We start from the raw sequence: 22243 nt of genomic DNA on the forward strand, positions 1-22243 counted from the left end.
TTAAGAGTTATCTGGTCAATAGTGTAGTCAGTCAGCACCTTCCCCATTTAAACTATATGCAAATGACTAACCCACTGAGATGATAAATGTCTGAAAAACAGATAAATGGAAACTCATGAATGCTAGAATTGACTGCATAACACAAAACTAATTTCATAATTAGACTTCACAAAATCACAAGGGATATCAGCCCTACAGCTGTATTTCCTGAGTGAGACTGTGGCAAGGCAATACAAATAGTGAAGAGCATGGTTTGGATCACTGGCTCCAAATCTTTTCTGCTCATCTCAGTTTTCCTGCCTTCTGTTTCTTGTGCTGGACCACTGTTGCTATTCCATCACACATACTAAACACTTATCCTTTTAACCCTCATTTGACATGACAGTCTCTTTTACATCCCATCCTTCCATACTTGACTCCAGCACTTCTTAGAACAGGCTCTATCCTGTTACTTACTAAAGGTGCTGGCCTATCTGCGTCGTGTAACAGAGGTCCAGAGGGCCAGGGCTAAACAAGTTAATTAGGAGAGAGACATACTTCATCTGAGTAGTTATTAGAAATACTCAGTTTTATCATAGAATCATAAAATCTTTTGAGCTGGAAGAGACCCTTGAAGGTCACCTAGTCTGACTCTCCTGCAATGAACAGGGACATGTGCAGCTGGATCAGGTTGCTCAGAGTCCCATCCATCCTGATCTTGAATGTCTCCAGGGACAGGGCATCCATCACCTCTCTGGGCAACTCATTCCAATACTTCTTTACCTTTATTATAAAGAACTTTTTTCTTATATGCATTCTAAATCTCTTCTCTTTAGTTTGAAACCATTTCCCATTGTCCTACCACACAAAAGACCCTGGCAAAAATTCTGTCTCTTTACTTCTTATAGTCCTCCCTTTGGATACAGAAAGGCTGCTATGAAGTCTTCACAAAGCCTTCTCTTCTCCAGACTGAATAGCCCCAGCTCTCTCAGCCTATCCTCATAAGGAAGATCTTCTGTCCCTTGGATGATTTTTGTGCCCCTCCTCTGGATGTGCTCTATCAGGTCCTGTACTTACATTTGGATGCAGTACTTCAGATGAGGTCTTGCCAAGACCTTACCTACAGAGTAGAGTGGCAGGATCACCTCCCTCAGTCTTCTGACCACGCTTCTTTTGATGCAGCCCAGAATATGGCTGGTACTGTGGGCTGCAAGGGCACTTGGCTGGCTCATGCCCAGCTTACTATCCACCAGTGATCTTTTCATCAGGGCAGTGCTCAATCCTTTTGTCCCCCAACTTGTATTGATAGTCAGGATTTCTGTGACTCAGGTTGCAAGACCTTGCATTTGGATTTGCTGAATCTCATGACGTCCTGGGTCTGCTACTTAAACCTGTCTAGGTCTCTCTGAAGGGCATCCAGTCCCTCAGGCATGTCAACCATACCCTACCGCTTGGTGTCATACAGAAACTTGCTGAGGGTGCACTGTCAGTGACATTGATGAAGATGTTAAAGAGCACTTGTTCCAGCACTGACGTCAAGAGACACTACTGATCTCCATTTGGACATTGAGCCATTGGCCACCATATCCATATCTTTCCAATTAGGAGAGAAGGATGTTATGGGGGACTGTGTGAAGGGCCTTACTGAAGTCCAGATGGATAACAACTTCCCTTGTCCACTGACACAGTTACGCTGTCATAAAAAGTGATGAGGTTGGTCGGACAGGACCTGCCCTTGGTGAAGCCATGCTGGTTATCCCATATCATCTCCCTATCTTCCATGTGGCTTAGCATTGCTTCTAGGAGGATTTGTTCCACCATCTTCCCTGGCACAGAGGTGAGGCTAACTAGTCAGTAGTTCCCTGGGTCATCCTTTCTACCCTTCTTAAAAATGGGTGCTGTGTTGCCTTTTCACCTGTCACCAGAGACTGCACCTGACTGCCATGATCAAATATTTTCAAATACATTTCAAATATCATTGAGATCATTGAGAGTGGTTTCATGACTATGTCCATCAGGACACTGGGATTCATCTTGTCAAGACCCATAGACTTATGGGCATTCAGGTTCCTCAGGCGACCTATTCTTCACTTACAACGTGAGGGCATTGTTTCCCCGGTCCTCATCTTCCAAACCATCTGCTCAAGGGCTGAGTGTAGGCTAGTGAAGATGGAGGCAAAAATGTTGTTGAAAACCTCAGCCTTCTCCTTGTCCATTATTACTAGCCTGCCTTTGTTGTTCATAAGTGGGGGTACAACATCCTGGGCTTTCCTTTTCTGGTTTACGTACCAGTAGAAGCCTTTCTTGTTCTTTGCACCTCTTGCAAACTCCAGTTCCAGTTGAGCCTTCCCAACCCTATTCCTGCACAGCATAACAGCATCCCTCTACTCTTCCAGGGTACCTGTCTCTGCTTCCACTGCCTATACATTTTCTTCTTGCTCTCCAGTTTGAGACCAGCAGGTCCCAGTTCAGTCATGCGGGTCTCTTGTTTTCCTTTCCTGCTTCCAATACCTATGGATGGAGAGCTCTTGTGCCCTAAGGAAAGCTTCCTTAAAGAGAATAGTGGTGAATGGAGTTAAACCCAGCTGGCAGTCAGTCATGAGTGGTGTTCCTCAGGGGTCAGTACAGGGGCCTGTCCTGCTTGATGTCTTTACTTATGACCTGAATAAGGGGATTGAGTGCACCCTCAGCAAGTTTGCAGACATGACAGCAGTTTGCATCATTGACACCAAGCTGGGAGGAAGTGCTGATTGCTTGAGTGTAGGAAGGCCCTAAAGAGGGATCTGGACAGACTGGATCACTGGGCTGAGACCAATGGGAGGAAGTTCAACTAGACCAAATGCCGGGTCTGCACTTTGGCCACAACAACCCAAGGCAACACTACAGTCTTGAGGCAGAGTGGCTGGAAGACTGCGTAGAGGAAATGGACCTGGGGGTATTGGTCAATGCTATGCTGAATATGAGCTAGTTGTGTGCCCAGCTCGCCAAGAGGGCCAATGGCATCCTGGCTTGTATCAGAAATAATGTTGCCAGAAGGATCAGGAAACTGATTGTACCTCTGTACTCAGTATGGTGAGGCCACACCTTGAGTACTGTGTTCAGTTTTGGGCTCCTCACTGCAAGAAAGACATTGAGGCATCGGAGTGTGTTCAGAGAAGGGCAACAAAGCTGGTGAGGAGTCTGATGCACAGCCTTTATGAGGAGCATCTAAGGGAACTGGGATTGTTTAGTCTGGAGAAGAGGAGGCTCAGAGGAGACCTTATTACTCTCCAAAACTACCTGAAGGGAGGTTAATGGCAAGGTGGGGGTCAGCCTCTTCTCCCATGTAACTAGAAATAGGATTAGAGGCAATAACCTCAAATTGCACCAGGGGAGATTCAGGTTGGACATTAGGAAAATCTACTCTGAAAGAGTGGTCAGGCACTGAAATGGGCCACCCAAGTTGGTGGTGGAGTCACCATGCCTGGAGGTGTTCAAGGAACGTTTAGGTGTTGTAGTGAGGAACATGATTTAGTGGGAAATATTGGTGGTATATGGATGGTTGGACTGGATGATTTTGGAGGTCTTTTTCAACCACAGTGATTCTATGATTCTATTTTATGATTCTATTGTGATCTGCTGGCTCTGCTCTGCTCCCTTGTTCTTGAGGACAGATTCCCAGGGAATTTTGTTGACTACCTCTCTGAAGAGCTAGAATTTGGCTTTATTGAAATTTAACATTTTGATTTTGTCTGTCCAGTATCCCTCAAGAGTGTAAACTCCACCACTGCATGGTCACTACAGCCCAGGCAGCCTCCAATCCACATATAATCAATCAGTTCACTAGTGCTGGTGAGCAACAGGTCCAGCATTGCATTCCCCCAGGGGGGCTGTGTTTTATCTGGCTCAGGAACTTATCTTTGATACATTCCAGGCATCTCCTGGGTTGCCTACAGCTTACCATGTTACTTTTCCAGCAGATGTCAGGGTGGTTGATGTCCCCCAGCAGCACAAGAGCCTGCAATCATGACTACTCCTGTAGCTAGAGTAGGCCAGCCACAAGGCTTCCTTTGTTGTTCCTCTTGATCTCTAAACCTCACCAATAGGTTTTTGACTTGCTCATGGCCATTGTTCAGGGACAACTCTTCATACTGTATTCCCTCCCTGCTATAGAGGACAACATCACCTCTGCTAGCTGTGCTGCTAAATGAAGGAGGAAGCAAGCAGGTTCTCCAGCACCAGAGAAGATGAAAGGAAAAGAGAATTTTCTCTGAGACATAGTAGCTTGAATAGCCTTAGACCCCAGCTGCAGGGGAGAAGGAGGAAGAACCCACTGTTAAGGTAAGTGTAGCCTCTGCAGTTTAAGGATGGAAACTAGTGATCACTGGCATCAAGAGGAAGGCTTCTGTGCAACCTAAGGGCTTACACTTATAAAATAGGTCCACTGCCCTCAAAGTTGAAGAGGAGTCAAATGTGCCTACAAGGAATGGATCTGGTCCACCTAACTGTAAACTAGGCAAGACTACCTGGAAGAAATGGAAAATCAGCACAACAGGTGACTCCTTGCTGCAGCAGCCAGACGCCACCCATCTGTCAAACCTGAGCTTTTGACTAGAGGTGTCTGTGATATGCTGGGAACCCAGATCTGGGGTACTGTGGCATGAGAGTCAAAGCTGGTCCAACACTCCAACTACTATGCTCTGCTGAGCGCAAATCGTGTTTGTAGACGAAGAGAGACCTTATCAGTATCAAAACCGAACAGTGCCAGAAGTGACTGCAGAGCACTGTGGGCAGTAGTTGAGGGCACTGAGGCCTGGGTAGTGACCTTCAACCTGACAGTGAGAGGAAAGCTTGTGAGGAGAAGAGCAGTGGTAGCACAAGTCAATAACTGTTGTACAACTGATACCGGTGACAGGGTTTTGGGTTCTGTGACACTGGGACCCTCCTTGCAGACCAGCAACTGGGAGAGAAAGAATCCACCTCAATGGGCAGGGCAAAGACATTCTCAGCAACAGGACAGCTGAGCACATAAGGAAGGCTTTTAACTGGCAACGACAGAGGAGGGAGAAAGTAACTAGAAGACCTGTGAGGATATGACAGCCAGACTTGACAAGCAAAGGAGATGGAGTGATGTGACAGGAAAGGATAATGTGATCAACTAAAAAGGGCTGAAGTGTGATCATCCCCACCACTTGTATGTGAGCAAAGGAAGTGGCTACAAGGCATGGGATGGCTCCCATGACTGGAGTTGCAATGAAGCAATGCAGGCTCTTTATGAAGGACAGGCTGGGAAGATAAGGAAGGGGAGTTGCCCTCCATATGAGAGAGCAGCTGGAGTGCATGGAGCGAGCTCTGCCTGGCAGTGGATTAAAGGGAAGAGAGGAGTAGTTGATATTATGATGAATGTTAGCAACAAGCCATCTGACCAGAAAGAACAAGTGGATGAGGTCCTATGCAGACAAATAGGAGCAACCTCACATTTGCAAGACTTGGACCTCATGGAGGACTTCAACTTCCCTGATACCTTTTGAAAGGATAACATGACAGAACAGCAGCCATAAGGAAATTCATAGAGTGTGTTCATGGTGACTTTCTCCTCCCAGTGACAAGGGGGCAAAAAAGAAGAGGTGCTTTGCTGGAACAGCTGTGTGCTGGTCACAAGAAAGTGAAGGTTGAAGGCAGCCTTGGCTGCATTGACCATTAAGCAATGGAGATCAGGAACGTGAGGGCAAGGAGGATGGTGAAAAGCAATTTTACAGGTCAGGAATTCAGGAAAGCAGATTATGGCCTTAGCGAGGATGTGCTTGAAAGAGTTCCATAGGATTAGGTCCTGAATGGAAGCGGCGAGCAAGAAAGGTTACTTCCTCCAAGCTTGAGAGAAGTTCATCCCAGTGAGCAGGAAGTCAGGCAAAAATGCTAGGAGGCCTGCATGGATGAACAAGGAGCTCCTGGCCAAACTCAAACACAAAAAGAAAGCATGTAGAAAGCGGAAGCCAGGACAGGTAACGTGGGAGGAAGAGAAAGACCAGGGGATGTCATAGACATTAAGAAGGGTTTCCATAAGTACATCAGAGGTAGAAGAAAGACTAGGAAAGATGTGGGCCAGTTGCTCAATGAGACAGGAGACATGACTACATAGCAAAGGAAAAAGGCTCCTCTGAGGAGGAATTGTCATCTAAGGAGTTAACAGGAGTTTGCTGATCTTTGCAGAAAAGCAAGTTTTGAGGGAGCTCTTGCTATTTGTAACAAAATTGCATTTTTGGACTAAGTATCAGAAGTTGCTCAAAATAAGGAATGCCAGATCCATGAACATTAAAAAAAAAAAAAAGTGTCCAGGTCACCTGTGCTTCTAATACAATCAGTTCAATATGTACAATATCTTTATGGATCTAAAGGCATTCTTACATTCTTGTCTGGGTCATGATGCTAGCGGGCTGTATATGGCCATAATGTCATTTTTTCATATCTGATCTTGTTAGCATGACCTGTTCAGACTTAATCCAGTGCAAACATGAACCTCATCAGACGTAAATTTGAAATTCCTAATCAGCTGACTAAGTTTTAGCTGGGACAGAGCTGTTTTTCTTCATAGTGTCTGGTATGATGCTATGTTTTGGTTTTAGGAGAAAATTGTTCTTGATTACACATCAATGTTCCTAGCTGTTGCAGAGAAGCACTGTATAGAGCCAAGGGAGGGGGCAGGGAGGGACAAGGAGCAGGGAAGAGACAGAACCAGGAGAGCTAACCCAAACTGGCCAAAGGGCTGTTTCATACCATATCAAATCATGTGAAAAAATGATAAAACTGAGGAGTATTGGACAGGGGACAGTGGAATCAAGTACACCTTGCATGACATGAAGCTGAAAGGTGCAGTTGATATGACAGAAGAAAGGGATGCCTTCCCAAGGGACCTGAACAAGCTTGAAAAGTGAGCTTATGTGAACTCCATGAGATTCAACATGTCCAAGTGCAAGGTTGGAGTTGCACTTGGTTAGGGCAATCCCAGGTACTTGTATAGACTAGGAGAACTTCAGAGCATCCTTGCGGGCTGTCCTGGTGGATGAAAAACATGAGCCAGTAGTGTGCACCTGCGGCCCAGAACGCCAATTGTATCCTGGGATGCATCAAAAGAGGGGTGGGCAGCAGGGTGACAGAGGTGACTGTCCCTTGTGAGGTCCCATGTGGAGTACTGCATCCAGGTCTGGGGTCCTCAAGATCAAGAAAGATGCAAGCCGTTCAAACAGGTCCAAAGAAGACCAAGAAGACAATCAAAGGGCTGAGGGACCTCTCCTATGAGGTCAGGATGAGGGAGCTTGGTTGCTTAGCCTGGAGAAGAGAAAGCTCTGGGGAGACCTCATTGCAACCTTCCAGTGCTTGAAGGCTTCCCAGAGAGGTTGTGGATGCCCCATCCCTGGAGGTGTTCAAGGCCAGGTTGGATGGGGCCCTGGGCAGCGCGATCTCATGCGTGGCAACTACCCATGGCAGAGGTTTTGGAACTGGATGATATTCAATGTCCCTTTCAATCCAAGCCATTCTGTAATTCTACGAGTCGTCTAAAATTCTATAACTCTATTCTATGGTTCGTTACTTTCATTTTTTGACCTTACTAGGGAATTTTCAAACAGGTTTCCAGTGAAATGAGACAAACAGAAGCAAAACAGAACAGGCCTATAAAATAGCACTGCCTTGTGCTATTGTGTTCCTTCCTGATCTCCAGGTTCGAACGTTTTTGATGTCGATGTGCCATCTCTTGTGTTACTGTTAGCTGTAACAGGGTTTTGTTTGATGGTGCTCAAACAAAATTTTCTTCCCTTTCCTTCCCCTTCCTCAGACCATTGCTTTCACTTACCTGTCAGGTGTGCTGTTAGAAAACCTGAAAAGTTCTCCCAGTAACTGCTGCTGCAGGAAATGGTGAGAGATGTTCTCTAGATGAACAAAGCACTGTGGGATACTTGACTTAGCTATGCCTGATTTGCAGGATAGACTTAGATACAGCAAATGTACTGTGAAATTTTATGAGTTCTGAAAACAAGAGGAAGGACTGAGGAAAGAGTGAAAAGAGAGCTGCTACTTCTTCATTAGATCAATGCTTCGTTTTTATGGAGGCACATCTGTCAAGTAAAACATTAAATCAAGCTACCAGAATTTTCTCAGTGTTTCTAATCTCTCCTTCTCTGTTCTACTACCAGACAGTGCATATTTAGAGACGTTGCACAAGACAATATTTTTTAGGACTGTCTTCTTTAAACTATAAGGCAAGACCTTTACAGCCTTACTTATCACGTATTTCCCTAGCTGTGATGTAGTCATACGCTTTCTTGAATACAGTCAGTGTGCTGTAAAACAGCTAACTGTCCTAATTACAGAAATGCTAGAATAAAGAATGTAGAGATTATGCAGAAGTTGAAAGCATAATGTTCAGGTGGCTAATGTCCACATTATGGTCTTTCACACTTTTCCAAGTTATAAAATAGCTGAAGGGGAGAATCCTGAGTGCTTTGATGTGTGTATTTACCTTATGCAGAAGTATACCAGTAGACTGTCTTCAAAACAGTCTTGCATTCCAAAGAATTGAACACAGCATGATTTCCCAAGATCACTACTGTGTCCTAGATAATTATAGTCTGACTGGTGGCTGTGAGAACTGCAGTAGAATAAGCATGTTAATTGCCTTCTTAATTTGTCTCTTCAAATTCATCACTTTTAGTACTGTCTTTCCACAGTTACCTTATTTTTTACAGAAAGGGTCAGTTCTGGGAGCCTCAGATAACACTACTACTGCACCTGAACCTGGTTGCTTTTGCATCATTTTCCTTATCACCAAGTTTGAACAGGTGTCCCAGCCCTGGACATTTAGATGTTAATCAGTCTGTCTGCTTGAATGAAATGTGCCTTCTATGACAGCAGCAGTGGAGTGAAGAGGTCAACAGCCCCCACTTGCTTAACAGCGGAGTGAAGTTACTAGGGCACAGAGTGAGCATGGGTTTGGCTGCTGATTACAACAAATCTAATCTACGGACTGCAAACCTTTATTACAGAGATCCAAACTAAAAAATTTTGCACCAGATCAACCCTGTTCTCCTTGTCCATTCAGAAGTCTAATACACAGGTTGTATGTTTTAGTTATTGGGCAGTCAAGACATACCTTCATTTTATACATCAGAAACCAGAAGACATAAGAGGATTCACTTAACAAGTACCAAACTGAGCACCAATATAAAAACTAATTCATTAGCAAGTACCAAAAGATGTGGAATCACTGGAGTGGGTCCAGGGGAAGCCATCAAAAGGGCTGGAGCATGTCTGCTGTGAAAAAAGGCTGAGGGAGCTGGGCAAGTTCAGCCTGAAGAAGAGAAGGCTCTAGCCTTTGACTGCTTAAAAAGGAGCTCACAATCAGGAGGGAAAGTGACTTTTTACATCGTCAGACAGTGACAGGACAAAGGGGAACGGTTTTAAATTTAAAGGGGAGAATTAGATTACATGTAAGGAAGAAATTACTTACTCAGAGGCACTGAACATGCTGCCCAGAGAAGCTGTGATTGCCCCATTCCTGGAAGCGTTCAAGGCCATGTTGGATGGATCCCTGGGCAGCCTGATAGAGTAGGTGGGCAACTCTGCCCAAACCAGGGATCTTTAAGGTTCCTTCCAAACCAAGCCATTCTGTTACTCTATGATTCTATGAATTAAGAGGCTGAGCTTCTTTCTTCAATTTAAAAATACTTAAGATTTTTAAAAACATTTTGGAGCTTACATTCACTGTCTTTTAATCTCTTTCATTTTCTTCCTTCTTCCTGACCCAAGAATAACAGATAGCATCACTCTGTGATTATTTTGATCCAGATTATTTTTGAAAAAACATTTCAGCATAGAAACAATAATTTTATTGGAAATAACAAAACTGCAGGAAGATTTAGCTCACACTGCTGCACAATGTATGTTTTGTTATTAGAAAGCTGCTCTCTAGCTAGAATTCCTACAACTACAGCTGCTTTAAAGCTGTTCACCAGTTTGTTACAAACAGCATTTTCATTTTTCTAATATACCACGCAGCAGTACTCCATGTGTACCAGACCTGCAGGTCTGAAAGAGGAAGCAGTAAACAGGAGGTACAAAACTAATCTTTCAGTAGCTGTGACATTCTTTTTTGTGCCACTGGCACTCACAATTTTAAAGGGAGCAACTCCTTCCACCTCATTTCAGTTTCATGGTAGGCTCACTTGGAGTTTTGTCCTTGTTTGCCTCTAATTCGTCTACCTCCTGTAACTCATCCTCCAGCTCACAGTCTGAGATTGATTCAGTGTTATCATCGAAGTAATCAGCTTCATATCTGTCCAGTAAGTATTTCTGCGGTGTAATGTCATCATCAGGAATATTCTTTGTTTTTTTCTTTTTCATTTTCTTTTGAATCTTAGACAGCTGCTGCCCCTGGCTTTGCGTCCACGGAACACTTTCTGTAATTCTTGACAGTTTCAGTTTTTTGTATTCCATTATTTGCCTTTTCAGCAGTTCATGATCAATCCCAAAAAGATTAGATCGGATAGGCGAGTCTGAAGATTGAGTTGCTGAAGAGAATGATTCACTGTGAAAAGGTTGGGGAAAAAAAAAATTGTCATTTTTCCTTGCCTGTCTATTATTTAAGGAGCAATACTAATTGGGACAACGTGAATAATGGATACATAAACTGGAAGAAGAGGTATCACTGGACCATGTGTCTGGGGACTGGCTATATTTAAGCTTGTTAGCACTTCAACAGGCTTTAATTTGGGGAAGTAAATAAAGCAACTACGTTCCACACAAAACTGCCAGTTTCTATTAAAAAAAAAAAAGCAACAGAATGAGCACTGGACCTGGGAGGAAGTTAGACAACTCCTAGGTTTTCCAAGAAGTGAAAAGTAGCAGCCTGTGCTCAGAAATATTAATTAAATCAGACTGAAGTATTTCCACAAGACAAAAGTAGAGCAAGCTGTTAGGTGCCCTAGGGGAAAGACTATCACAACAGTGATTTTTCCCCCAAGAAATTTCTGATTTGCAACTCATGCACAGCCCTGTGAGACAAAGAGGCATAAAAAGTCATTCCCACTGACAGACTACACAAGTAGGAGCTTCTGGTTTTGAGAATGTCCAGCCCACAGGATCTAACAGATTGTTCAGTGTTATACCTCAAGAGCTATAAAATAATGCTAACGTAAGTAATGTTTAGTTAATTCAGGGAGATTTATCAGTAAACTCTACTCATGTACAGCCATAACAATCCAAACTTCTACCTGTATAAAAGTGTTGTATTTATATTGGTTTAGAGTCATGATGAGACTATCAGCAAGAAATAAATATTACTGCTATGAAACACTTGTTAAAAAAAAAAAAAAAGTAATTATTGCAAACATACTGAGTCTTAAATTCCAAGTTCCAAAATTATTTCTCTCACAAATGGTACTCATACCAGAATTGTAGTACTGGATCCCAAGTCTTATTAATTTGTTGCTCTGATTATTGATATCAAACACAGCTGATTGTAAAGACCACGTTCTGTTATTACATTATGGGTTAGCTGCTTCCAAAAGCATACACACTACAGCATTACAAACTGCAATTCAGCCATTTTTCACAGCTTAACACAGGTCCACTTATATATAAAAAAATAGACTTTCTGTTTCTATATTTGCAAACCTGCAGGAAGATATCTGTGCACAATAACCAGAGACAAAATACCCTATAAAAACATCTGCACTTAAATATGAAAGGAAATCAGACATATATAATAAGAAATATCTTCCCTCTGTTTTAATACATGGCTGTAACATTTGCAAAGAAAGCTTAAACCACAAATTGAAATGCTACATTTAACTTCTTGGATAATTATTTCTTTTTTTTTGCCCCAGGTTATCCCATAGGTTTGTTTATAAAAGGGCTCCTAGTTGGTAAGGGCTTCCACACAGTATCTTTTTTTCTACTTTTTATACCTTGCTGCTATGAAACAACAACTTCAGTTACAAATCTAACTGAAATATACTTTGTGTCACATAAAATAATCTCCAACTTAAGCTGGCCAACAGAGATGAAAACAGACACTTGTATCCCTTTGATTCAAAAAAGCCCACCTGGAATCATTTTGAGATGGTTCTTCTTCTTGAGGTCCAAAATCAGCAACAGCCAGTAATTCCTCAATCTGTAAATATGTAAGACAATAGATGTTAAAGGCCTTGTAAACAATATAATTAGATCATACCTTAACAACAGACAAATATCAAATAGCATATGTACATTTTTTTCTACATTCCCAAACTGTCTTTTCAATACTGTGAAATATATGTTAGAGTATAATTCTTCTCTGTTTGTGAGATGAGTTTAAGTCACATCTGATCTTGTGACTATTTTAGTTTACAGAAATGCCAACCAGAAATGCTATTCTTCTTGCCTAGAAAGCTGTGGATTCCCAGATAACATCATTCTAAAAACATTTCCACACCATGATAGAAAACCTGGAATATTAAGGATAAGTTAAAAAGTTGAGGGAAGTATGCAATGGGTAAAGATGTGCAGTTCCAGAGAAAAACTGTAATAATTCACAATTGTGAAAATGTTAGGCTATAGAATAAATAAATCAATAAAATCACTGATTAGATTCACTAGCATTTCAAAAGCACATAATATTCAAAGTGTGGAACACAGTTCCTCAGAACTCATTTCATACATAATTATGTATGCTAGACAAATGGCTACCATATATTCCTTAAGAGTATAATGTTATATTTTAGGGCTGCTACTTATTAGCCTCGTTATTTCTCACAGGCATCTCTGAATACTTCACTTCAGAAATTGTAACAGTAGCCTCAAAAAAAGTTAACAGGGAAATAGCAACAAAGCTTCTATTACATTGCATCTAAACATTAATCTTACTAAAGATTATTTTCTAAAATGCTCTGGAAGATGAAGAGGTAAGGGTGTAGATAAGGCTGATTTTTAATGGAGCAATTAATGTTTATCTATTGAACATCAACTCTCTCAGTATTCAAACACATTTGTGTATCATAGTACTTGATCCTACAGTCAAGGATTACAATTACCTCTTTTACAGCTGCAGCTTCTTTGTCTTTTACAAATACTACTGGGGGCACATTTCCTAGAATTTGCTGACTCATCAGAAGATACCTGGCAAAAATGCAATATCAAGCAGTGTGAATAACAGTACAGCACCTTGAAGAAAGATAAAATGCATTAATTCCATGAATACTACAAATTTAAGGATTTTGTTTGCAAAACTTACAGTCTGACAAATAGCCATTCTAGTTAGTGCTAAGGCACTAACTTACATCAGTGCAGAACCCCAGCTCTGAATGTGTAACACACAAAAACTATTAGCTGCAGATCACACTAGGTAGAAATAATATTAGGTTTGTATCCTATATGCACAGGCTAACCTGGGTCTTTCCCCTTTTGATTTTCTCAGAGTGTGGAAGGAGAGCTTTGTGCTGGAGCAGGAACTACAAAACCTAGGGAAATGGGGGAAAAGGAAGCAGACCTACAGTATGTTTCAATGACACCTTCCCCATGGGGTGAAATTCTGACCCTCCAACGGACAAGTCAGACTGCAGAGGGTAAGCCAAGCAAAGAGAGAGAGAGAAGTCTCCATGGTATCCTGCAAACTCACTGGACCCTGCAAAAAGTGAGTAATCATATCACAGTGTATGGCAGCATCCTGACATTTATTTTTTATCATCAGCACTGTGAAGAATTTCCATAGGATCAGTCACCTCTTCAAGATGTCCAAAGTGTTTCTAGAGATCAGATTTGCCCAATGAACCTCTAATGTGATAATTCTCTAATGTGCCAATCCTTTTGTGCAGCATCATATTCTGGCCCACTGTCATGCACAGTATGTCGAGGCCACCATCACTGGGTACAGTGAAGTGATGCTTTAACCAAACTCCTCTTTTCTTCTGCTCAGCCCACTCCAAACCTTTGAAAGCACAGAAACCATGTCAAGCTAGCTGTGCTTCAGTGGGAGAATTCACAGCTGCTCTGACACAGCTACCCATCTAAAACACTAGAGCATCCAAACAGGTCAGATTTAGACTGCTAGAAATATCCAAGGAATGTTGCTAATACATGGCAAAGAGTGGATGAAGCAGTCTAACTGCCCATCAGATAGCAGTACCGTATACGTGGAGCACTTTTCCGCAGCACCCCCTCAACATAATTATCACTGGCTGTAGTAGAAGCAGGATTCCAGTATACACGACATGCTGAAAAGTTGGATGCCAAGGACACCTGCAGAAAGACAAACGTCTCTTTAAAATTTCACATCCATATATGCACATACACACTTCACATACAGCCAAGTCTCTGATTTACACATAAACATTCAGCGATCCAAACTAAATACCTAAATATTTAAGAGAATCTTCTCTTCCATTCTTGCTCTTAAAAATTAAAAATACACTGTGTCTTTACAGAGCTATGGTTTAACAGCAATTGAGATCTGTGTTTGGTACCCAAAGGAGCTATTTTATTTTCGCAAGTTACTGTCCAGCTCCCCTTCAATTGAAATTACACAAAGGAGAAGCCTGTCAGCTCCTGTGTGTTACTGACAGGGCTACATTGAGCCAGTGTCAGGGTACTATCATCACAACTAGCCCAGAACAGCAATTTATTCCATGCTGTTTTGGAATACAGTTATTGAAAATGTAGGTTTCTGCTAAGAAGGACTTGTGATACAGCCTGGTCTGTCGTCATCACAAGACTGGTTTTGATATTGACAGAAAAAAGAATGGCCTCCATATCGTGTGATGAAAACCTCTCGTGAGAACCTATAGTGTTTGAACCTCCAGCTCACTAACATGATCTTCATTGCTGGTATGCATGCAGTTTAAAAGGCTTGGTATGCAGAGGCCAAAGTCCTACAATTCTGTGCTTCTGTGAGACAGGCTACAATCCTCCTGAAGAGCAATTTCTGAAAAATTAATTCAACACTGAAAGATCTGCGTAACTACCATTCATCACATCTAGCCACAGTTAGTTACCAAACGTTCTCACTATGACAACACGCTCAGCAAACTTCTAATAACCAACCCAGCTCAACCAAATGAAGGAGTTGAGGAGGAAGGCAGCATGAACGCCCCACTGCATGGCACAGTTCAGAGGTCACGTAGGCTAGAAACCAATTCTTGAAACATACAGAACACACAGCAGGAAAAGCCAGCTCAGAGTTCATTGCCAGGAAAGAAAACTGCTTGGCAGTCAAATCTGCTGTCAGTAAGTTAAGAGTGCTGCTCCTTCCTAGGACTGTCCAGTTCCCAAACTGAGTCTGAAATAAGCACACAAAGAAACCGATCCAACACAAGCCATTCCTTGGTCATTACATGAGTAATGTTACGGAGTGAATAAAAACTTGGATGTTTCAAGCCTGAAGTACGTAAATTTCACTTTTGACACTGGAAAATAACAAGTTCTGCTGGATAGCAGAAAGCCTTCAAAAGGGTTTACTTTGATAAGATAAGTAGCAATACCAGATCAGAATTAGCTGAGGAGTAAATCAAGTCTCAGCCACATCTTAGAGAGCACAAACAATAAACACTGCGCTGTTTCAATAAAATTTGCACTGTGTTTGGAAAAATCTGTTTCTTTCCCTCCCTTTATGGAAAAATAGGTTGTTTTGTCTACAGCAACGTCTCCTGAAAGCAATGCAGCTTGCCTACAACAGCCAGTATTTTTGTGCACCATCAAGGTTAGGAAAGCGATCCCCAAAGCCCCACAGAGCAAAATACTGCATGTAGGACATTACACATACTGACAAAAAATCACTTCACTCATGTCATTTTAATCCCTTGTCTGAAGACATTCATTTCAAACCTATGAATTATGACAGAACTAGCTACAATTAGGGACAAACTTCCATTCTTTCTGAAACCTTGTTTGCCAGTGCCATTTTCTTAATGCTTGTATTTATTTTTTTTTTAACCTAAGCTCATGTTGCATCTAATTCTTCTGCCAGCACAATGAAGCTGGTAAGGGACACAGTGGGGTATTGGCTCTTGCACAGCTGCACAAAGAAAAAAACTCTGGAGAAGACAAATTTATAGTGGTAAAATCAGGCTCCTCCTTCTAAAAGTGCAATATAGATATTACATGTTCAACTAACAGGAAAAAAAAAAAAGAAAAATCACACCAGCAATATTATTTAGCTGGCCTAAGTGGCATTAGCGTTCTACTGGCAAAGGTCTACTAAACCAGCTGCAACAGTGGCAGACTTCTCCTCGCCCACAAAGAAAACCAAGGCTCATCTTGCTCTGCCATGCCACATCAGCATCAGTGCTGCAGAACTGATGCACATGTTACAACATCCAAGGAGCTCCCCGGCAGACCTTTTACCAGCCTCAAATTGTAATCACAGCACCTCAGGGAAAGCTGAAGCTTTTTTACTTGCCTTGCAGATTTCCAGCTTGAGATCATAAACCTCTTTATTAACCTCACAGCTACTCATCATCTCTGCCACAGCTTTATGAATAAGACCATTCAAGACTCTGCAGCGTATGGTATCTTCTTTTCTTGTTTTTGCCGGGTCAGCTTTCTTGCTTGGCTCATACATCTTTAAAGAAAACAACAACAAAACAGTACAAACTCGCCTCAGGAAGTTATAGACAGTTTTGTATACTAAGTGTAGTTTTAGAACGTCAGAGTTGCAGCTACCAACCTTTTTATTTCTTAGGTGTTTCAGTAAAGAATAGTTCATAGTTTTGATCTTTATTTACTACAAAAAAAAAGTCTTACTTTTTTATTATTTTGTAGCAACTTACGTAACTCAAATCAGTTGTCTAAAATACGACTAGTAGTAAGTGAGAAGCATTACTTGCTTGGAAAGCTAACATGAAAGCTTGTTTTCTGTACAGGTCTCACATATCTATGTTTTGCAACGCAGTTTATCCACACAGAGAATTATGAGCATCACTAGAACTAGAAGTAAAACAATTTCCAGCACATAAAGAAAACAAAGGCAAAGTCAGAGGACTGTCATGCTGTGACTGGTGACACCATCTCCACCGCTGATCTGAATTTGATTCTCGTTCTGACAAGAATTCAAAGCAGTTCCAATCACTGATTCTCGTAGCGTGAACACTATGTTCAATAGAGGAAAACTGGGCAGGAGAAAATCTCTGGGATCATAACATCCAGTTCCTCACAAACACAGGCAACCACCTTACGGACACCTTTTCCAAAGGATGCACAGAACATCTGTTCTACGCACTCCACTCCTCTTACAGGAGCAGAACAGAACGCTGCACTCGATCTAAAGGTGACTTTCTCCTGCTGGCCGTCGTTTCATGGCTGTTTCTGCTGCCACAAAGCAGCGGTGCCATTTACACAGGAAGCCCTTACATTACATTACATTCTGCACCTTCTCCACCGGAAAGCGCTTTTCCAAAGCGATGCACAGCGCTGAGAGGATAAGCCCGTTCCTCCCGGCACGGACGAACGCACCTTGCAGCATTTCCTTACCATTCCAGGTCCCAGCGTAGGGCTGTCGTACCAGAACTTCTTCCTGTCGGACAAGAAGGAAGGCACACGGCGTTACCTTCCAGCGGCTCGGAACTGACGGCTTCCCACCGCGTCCCGCACACGCCGACACCGCACCGCCGGCAGCGCTTCCCATCCGCGGGAGGAGCGGGGCGGGGAAGGGCGGAGGAAGAGCGTAAGGCCGCGCAGGTTCCCGCACGGCTCAAAGACGCCCGGCACGCGGAAGCCCCGTTACCGCGGTCCCGTAGGCGCGGCCCGCCCGAGCCGGGAGCGGCGCGCAGAGGAAGCCCGCCCGCCCGCCTCGGGCCAGCCGCCGCGGCACGTACTTCTTTCTGCGGAGCATCTTCGCTAGCGGGCTCCCGGAACCGCGCAGCGCACGGCAGCGCGACACGGCCGCGTTCCCCGCCGCCCGAGCCCCCCACATGCTCCCGTACGGCCTCGGCCCGCCGCGCTCCGACCGCGACCGCGGTGCCCCCTGGCGGCGCCCCCTAGCGGCGCGGCGGCCCCGGTCGGCGGCGCCCCCGACAGAGGCTGCGGTAAAGGCGGGGCGCCGCCGAGCCGAGGGCGGCCCGCGGCAGGCGGGCTCTTCCGGCGGCCGGAGCCTCGCGGCGGAGGGAAGCTGCGTGCCGCGCTCGGCGCCGCCGCGCCCGGGGGAGCTGGCAACTCCAATTGTGCCGGCTTGAGACTCTGGGCTGTCGAAGTTTTCCTGGCTGGTGGCGGAAATGACAAGATATGGCAGCTTTTCCACACAGAAGCAGCTGTCGTATTTAATTAAAAAGCATTTAAACCACAAGTTAAGAGCATTAGTTGAAGTTGCACTTCCACATCTGATCTGTGTCGCGAACCCTCGTGAATTGCAGGGAAAGGTTCTCAGCCTCGCGTTTCCTCGCTCTCGGTAACGGCACTAACGTGAAATGCGAGTCGCTTCACAGCAGTACTTCGTTAGGGATGGGAAGACCCGCGAGACCTGCTTGTATGCTTTCAGTCATGTTTTCCTTCATCAGGTGGCGCGTCTTGACGGTGGCACTTCCGATGTGAGGAGTTAGAAGAACATCCTTCAGTTTTAACAGAGGGTGATCCCTGGGGATGAAAAGAAGTGCTGAGGTGAGAGTCGCTCGCACAGCAGGTGTCTTCAGCGCCTGAAGGAAACCAGGGCAATGTTTAAAATAATAATTACCAGCAAGCAGAAATAATGCTATAACCCAAGCATACTCAAAGCTTGAAACCGAAGCCTGGCTTGCAGCTTTTTATGCAACAAATTCTCCAAGTGAGTCAGCATGGATTTTGCTTTGCTGCTGCAGAGGGACTGGGGACATCACTTCAGCAGGGCTAGCAACAAAATTACGTAGTTTCTACAAGCTTTGTCCTATTCTGCAGCACACGCACTCACTTCTATTTAACTTAAATATATATCCAACCTTGGCAAAGGTTCAGGATAGGTCACATCCAGAGCAGCTGCCTTAATAACTTTGCTTTGAAGGGCCTCCACCAAAGCATCCTGATCTACAACCAGACCTGGGTGACAGAAAAAGAACAAAACAAAACTCAACTCTTATTTTCAGATTGCCACATAATTCTTGCTCATTATAAAAATGCTTGAATGCTCGACTGAGATATGACCGTGGGCTAAATAATCTTGTAATCAGAGGTTTAACTGAACACTTCAAAGTAAAAGACACTTTTTGAGGGCTGAGTTTCCCAGAACTACTTATACAAAATAAAAATGAGATGCCAGTGAACCATAATGTAGTTTTATTTATCTTGCACCTTACCTCTGCTGATATTAATAAGAATGGCTGTGGGTTTCATCAGCTGCAGCTCCCTCTTCCCAATCAGTTTGTGTGTCTGAGGTGTCAATTTCACAGCCAGCATCACAAAATCTGCCTGCTGGAGCAAGTCATCTATCTTCTTACAGTAGATAGCTCCAACAGCACGTTCTTCTTCCTTGTTTCTTGGGGGCAGGGAGGGAGAGGAAGGGGGAGAGAACTCTAGTCATAACCAAGAATTTGCAGAAAAAGTTTAAATCAGAGTTCCAAAAAAAATAAAAACTTTTTTTTTTTTTCCTTTGCTCTTTAGTGAGAAGCAGCTAGTTAATTATACAACTTAAACTAAATGAAGAGAAATGCTAAGCTCTGCTTCTCATATCAGTCCTACTAGGCAAAAACATGCACTACTACTCCCATGGCAAGAAAGTAAGAAGTGCATATAAATGCACTGAGTAAATAAAAAGATAAATGCATCTATGTCACAGCTTTTGGATGTAACAGAGATTCTTTTCCAACCCAAATGCAAAACTGACGTTTGACACAAATTCCCTTCCTTGTGAATAGTAACTCATCCAAAAATTGCTGAGGAAACAGAGGAGACAGAGCAGAGGGTACATCCTCAGAAATAGATGACAACAGAAGCCTGCCTGCTCTGTGAATCAGTACTATCTCACTGGAAGCATACACTGCAAGATCTGCCAGCATGTTCATCCACGTCAGGACAGTTTGGGGTGTGCACGGTGCTGCTCCCATTGGCTTCCCACAGACGTAAAGGACGCACAGCACATGGGATGGGTCCCTGAGAGTCAGCTACACAGAACGATACGTGCACTTCTGTCTGAAGACAGTCAGAAGGGCTGCCAAGACTGACTCTCCTTATGACCAGCCTTATGACCCAGTTCTGAAAGGAGGAGGTGTTTCTGCCTGCATTCCTGCTCTGTGTAAGTCATGGCAGTAACGCCACCTTAGACTGTTTTCTCCTCAGTTTACTGTGATGCCACCAACATTACAGGGAGGTTCATAGGGAGATCAGTGAGATTGATCAGTTCTGTTCCTTTCTGACTTTGTTTTCATACAAGTCACGAAACCGATGACCATCCTGAAGCCAGCGCACATATTTTGCCACTTAAAGAGAGAGTAATGGGAGAACTACAGTGGCAAAGCAGACTTTCTTTGGAGCTGAGACCAGTTTTACCTCTGTTTCCTGTTGTGGTATAAAATTTTCATTTCAAAGGCTTTCGCTCTCTCAGCCACTTTGTAGCCAATGGTGCCCATTCCAATGATGCCTAGAGTAGCTCCAGAAACCTCAACACCCAGCCAGTTGGCAGGAAAATATTCAGTATCAGGGGATATTGCCATTTGATGGCCTTGGAAGAAAAAAAAAAAAAAAAAAAAGTCATGTAAAGAATTAAACGATTCCTGGCATCTGGTTACTTTCTGTCATAGAACAATGTAGAAGCAGAGGAACAGTAACATGCTGTTATACTTCTGGACGAGATCTGAATAGTGATGCACTATCAACCCAATTTCTTACACTGATCACTTTCTTAGGATATAAGCATATCTGGCAGAGAACAGAAACACAGGAAAGACGGACAGGATTCTTAGCAGTTGATGAAAAAAGTCTGAACAGTTTGTTCACAGGGACTCAAATTTATGTCAGCCAGGCAAAGACAGGCATTAGGGCTCCTTGCAAACATCTCTTTTTATTAGAACTGGAAAAGCAAGACTGCACTGGACAAGTAGAATGAGTGAGTGACTACAAGCCGAAGGAGGAGAACCCTCAAGGGCTATCCGGAAAAAAGAAAAAAAGAAATGTACCTTCCTTACCGATACATCTGTTGGGAAACCGAATGCACTACATACAAGTTACTCCTACCAGTGTGACAGAGCTATTCTTTTCCTCATCCCTGTTTTTCTTCCAGTATTTCTGCTCCTAAGCCTACCTCTGCATCAGCACACGCTTTCTAATTGTGCGTTTTGAAGAGCCAGCTTCTCTCTAAAAAGTCAGAAAGCATTTCAGTTCTTACCTTCCACAAGTCTCCTAGACGATGCCAGCATCAAAGCCATCCCCAAGTCTGCAGTGTCAGTGGAAACAATCAAGGGAGTGTTAGACACTTTCACACCATAGCTAGAGAGCAGATTCAGATCCAGGTGATCTACTCCCGCTCCAGAGCTTGCAACTATCTTCAGGTTAGGCAGGCTCTGCAGCAGCTCCTCATTAATAACTGGTTTGTGATACCACATATAAATAGCTCTGATCTTTTTGCCAAGAAAGCTCTTGTTTTCAAGATATTCTTTCATGGTGATGAGACAGAAACGTTCCCTTAGAAATTCAGCATGGTCTTCATATACCCCATGCCTCCCTCCGATGCAGTCAATTAGCACACAGGGCAGCTCCTGACCCTCCATGTCCTACAAAAGCAATGAGAAATCAAAACGACATCTCCCACAGTGACCCGCTGCAAGGTTTTTGAAAACAGGAATTGATTGGCTCGATCGCATGCTCTTTTCTCACCTGAGGATCGATCTGGTCAACGGTATTTGCTCTCGTGAGTGGAACACGCGAGTTCTCCCCCCGCCTTCAGAAGGATGTGTCCGTGATTCGCAAGCACAGTCCTGGCACCAGAGCTACAGAAAAGTTCAGCGTCACACGCCGCCAACAGCAGCTCGCAAGCTTGCTTTGCTGGCTAAGAACAAGCAGCAGTGCCCACCCCAGGACCGCTGCAAAGCAAGTACCGCTCTCTCGCCCCGGCTGCTCGCAACAAGCACGGCACCTTCCCCGCAACGTCCTGTCCCGCCCGTCCCCCACCGGATCCCCAGTCACCGCAGCACGGCTCGGCAGACCCAGGGCGGGCTGAGACACGCCTCAAGTCCTCTCAGAAGGCATTTGCGGATGGGACCGGAGACGGGAGCGCGCCTGAGAAACGGCCGGCCTCCGCCCGGCCGTCCAGAACGGGCAGAGCGAGCCGCGAAACTCTCGGTGCAGGCGCACGAGCTGACGGAGC

The 22243-nt window shown here is 43.9% G+C and overlaps 2 protein-coding genes across 4 annotated transcripts; both read right to left on the reverse strand.

Annotated features, from left to right (window-relative positions):
- Window positions 1-9816: 9816 nt before the first annotated feature.
- RBFA (ribosome binding factor A) lies at window positions 9817-18004 on the reverse strand. 2 transcript variants are annotated; one of them, XM_085220063.1, is made up of 7 exons: window positions 17796-18004; window positions 17434-17494; window positions 16382-16543; window positions 14114-14226; window positions 13023-13107; window positions 12057-12124; window positions 9817-10537 (listed from the first exon to the last, which is right to left on the reverse strand). In XM_085220063.1, exons 1-7 carry the CDS (start codon window positions 17891-17893, stop codon window positions 10150-10152), a joined length of 975 nt encoding a protein of 324 aa, XP_085076189.1. In that variant the 5' UTR covers window positions 17894-18004; the 3' UTR covers window positions 9817-10149. The 2 variants fall into 2 exon arrangements, with proteins under 2 accessions (XP_085076189.1, XP_085076190.1); XM_085220064.1 differs by having other exon boundaries at window positions 17452-17494; window positions 17796-17994.
- Window positions 18005-18209: 205 nt separating this feature from the next.
- Window positions 18210-21892, reverse strand: LOC100544543 (uncharacterized). 2 transcript variants are annotated; one of them, XM_031552718.2, is made up of 6 exons: window positions 21754-21892; window positions 21266-21650; window positions 20431-20602; window positions 19242-19420; window positions 18888-18984; window positions 18210-18549 (listed from the first exon to the last, which is right to left on the reverse strand). In XM_031552718.2, exons 2-6 carry the CDS (start codon window positions 21645-21647, stop codon window positions 18396-18398), a joined length of 984 nt encoding a protein of 327 aa, XP_031408578.1. In that variant the 5' UTR covers window positions 21648-21650; window positions 21754-21892; the 3' UTR covers window positions 18210-18395. The 2 variants fall into 2 exon arrangements, with proteins under 2 accessions (XP_031408578.1, XP_085076188.1); XM_085220062.1 differs by having other exon boundaries at window positions 18483-18608.
- Between the last annotated feature and the right edge of the window lie 351 nt (window positions 21893-22243).

Source organism: Meleagris gallopavo, chromosome 3, assembly GCF_905368555.1.
Source record: "Meleagris gallopavo chromosome 3, MGAL_WU_HG_1.1, whole genome shotgun sequence".
In the NCBI taxonomy this organism is placed as follows: Eukaryota; Metazoa; Chordata; class Aves; order Galliformes; family Phasianidae; genus Meleagris; species Meleagris gallopavo.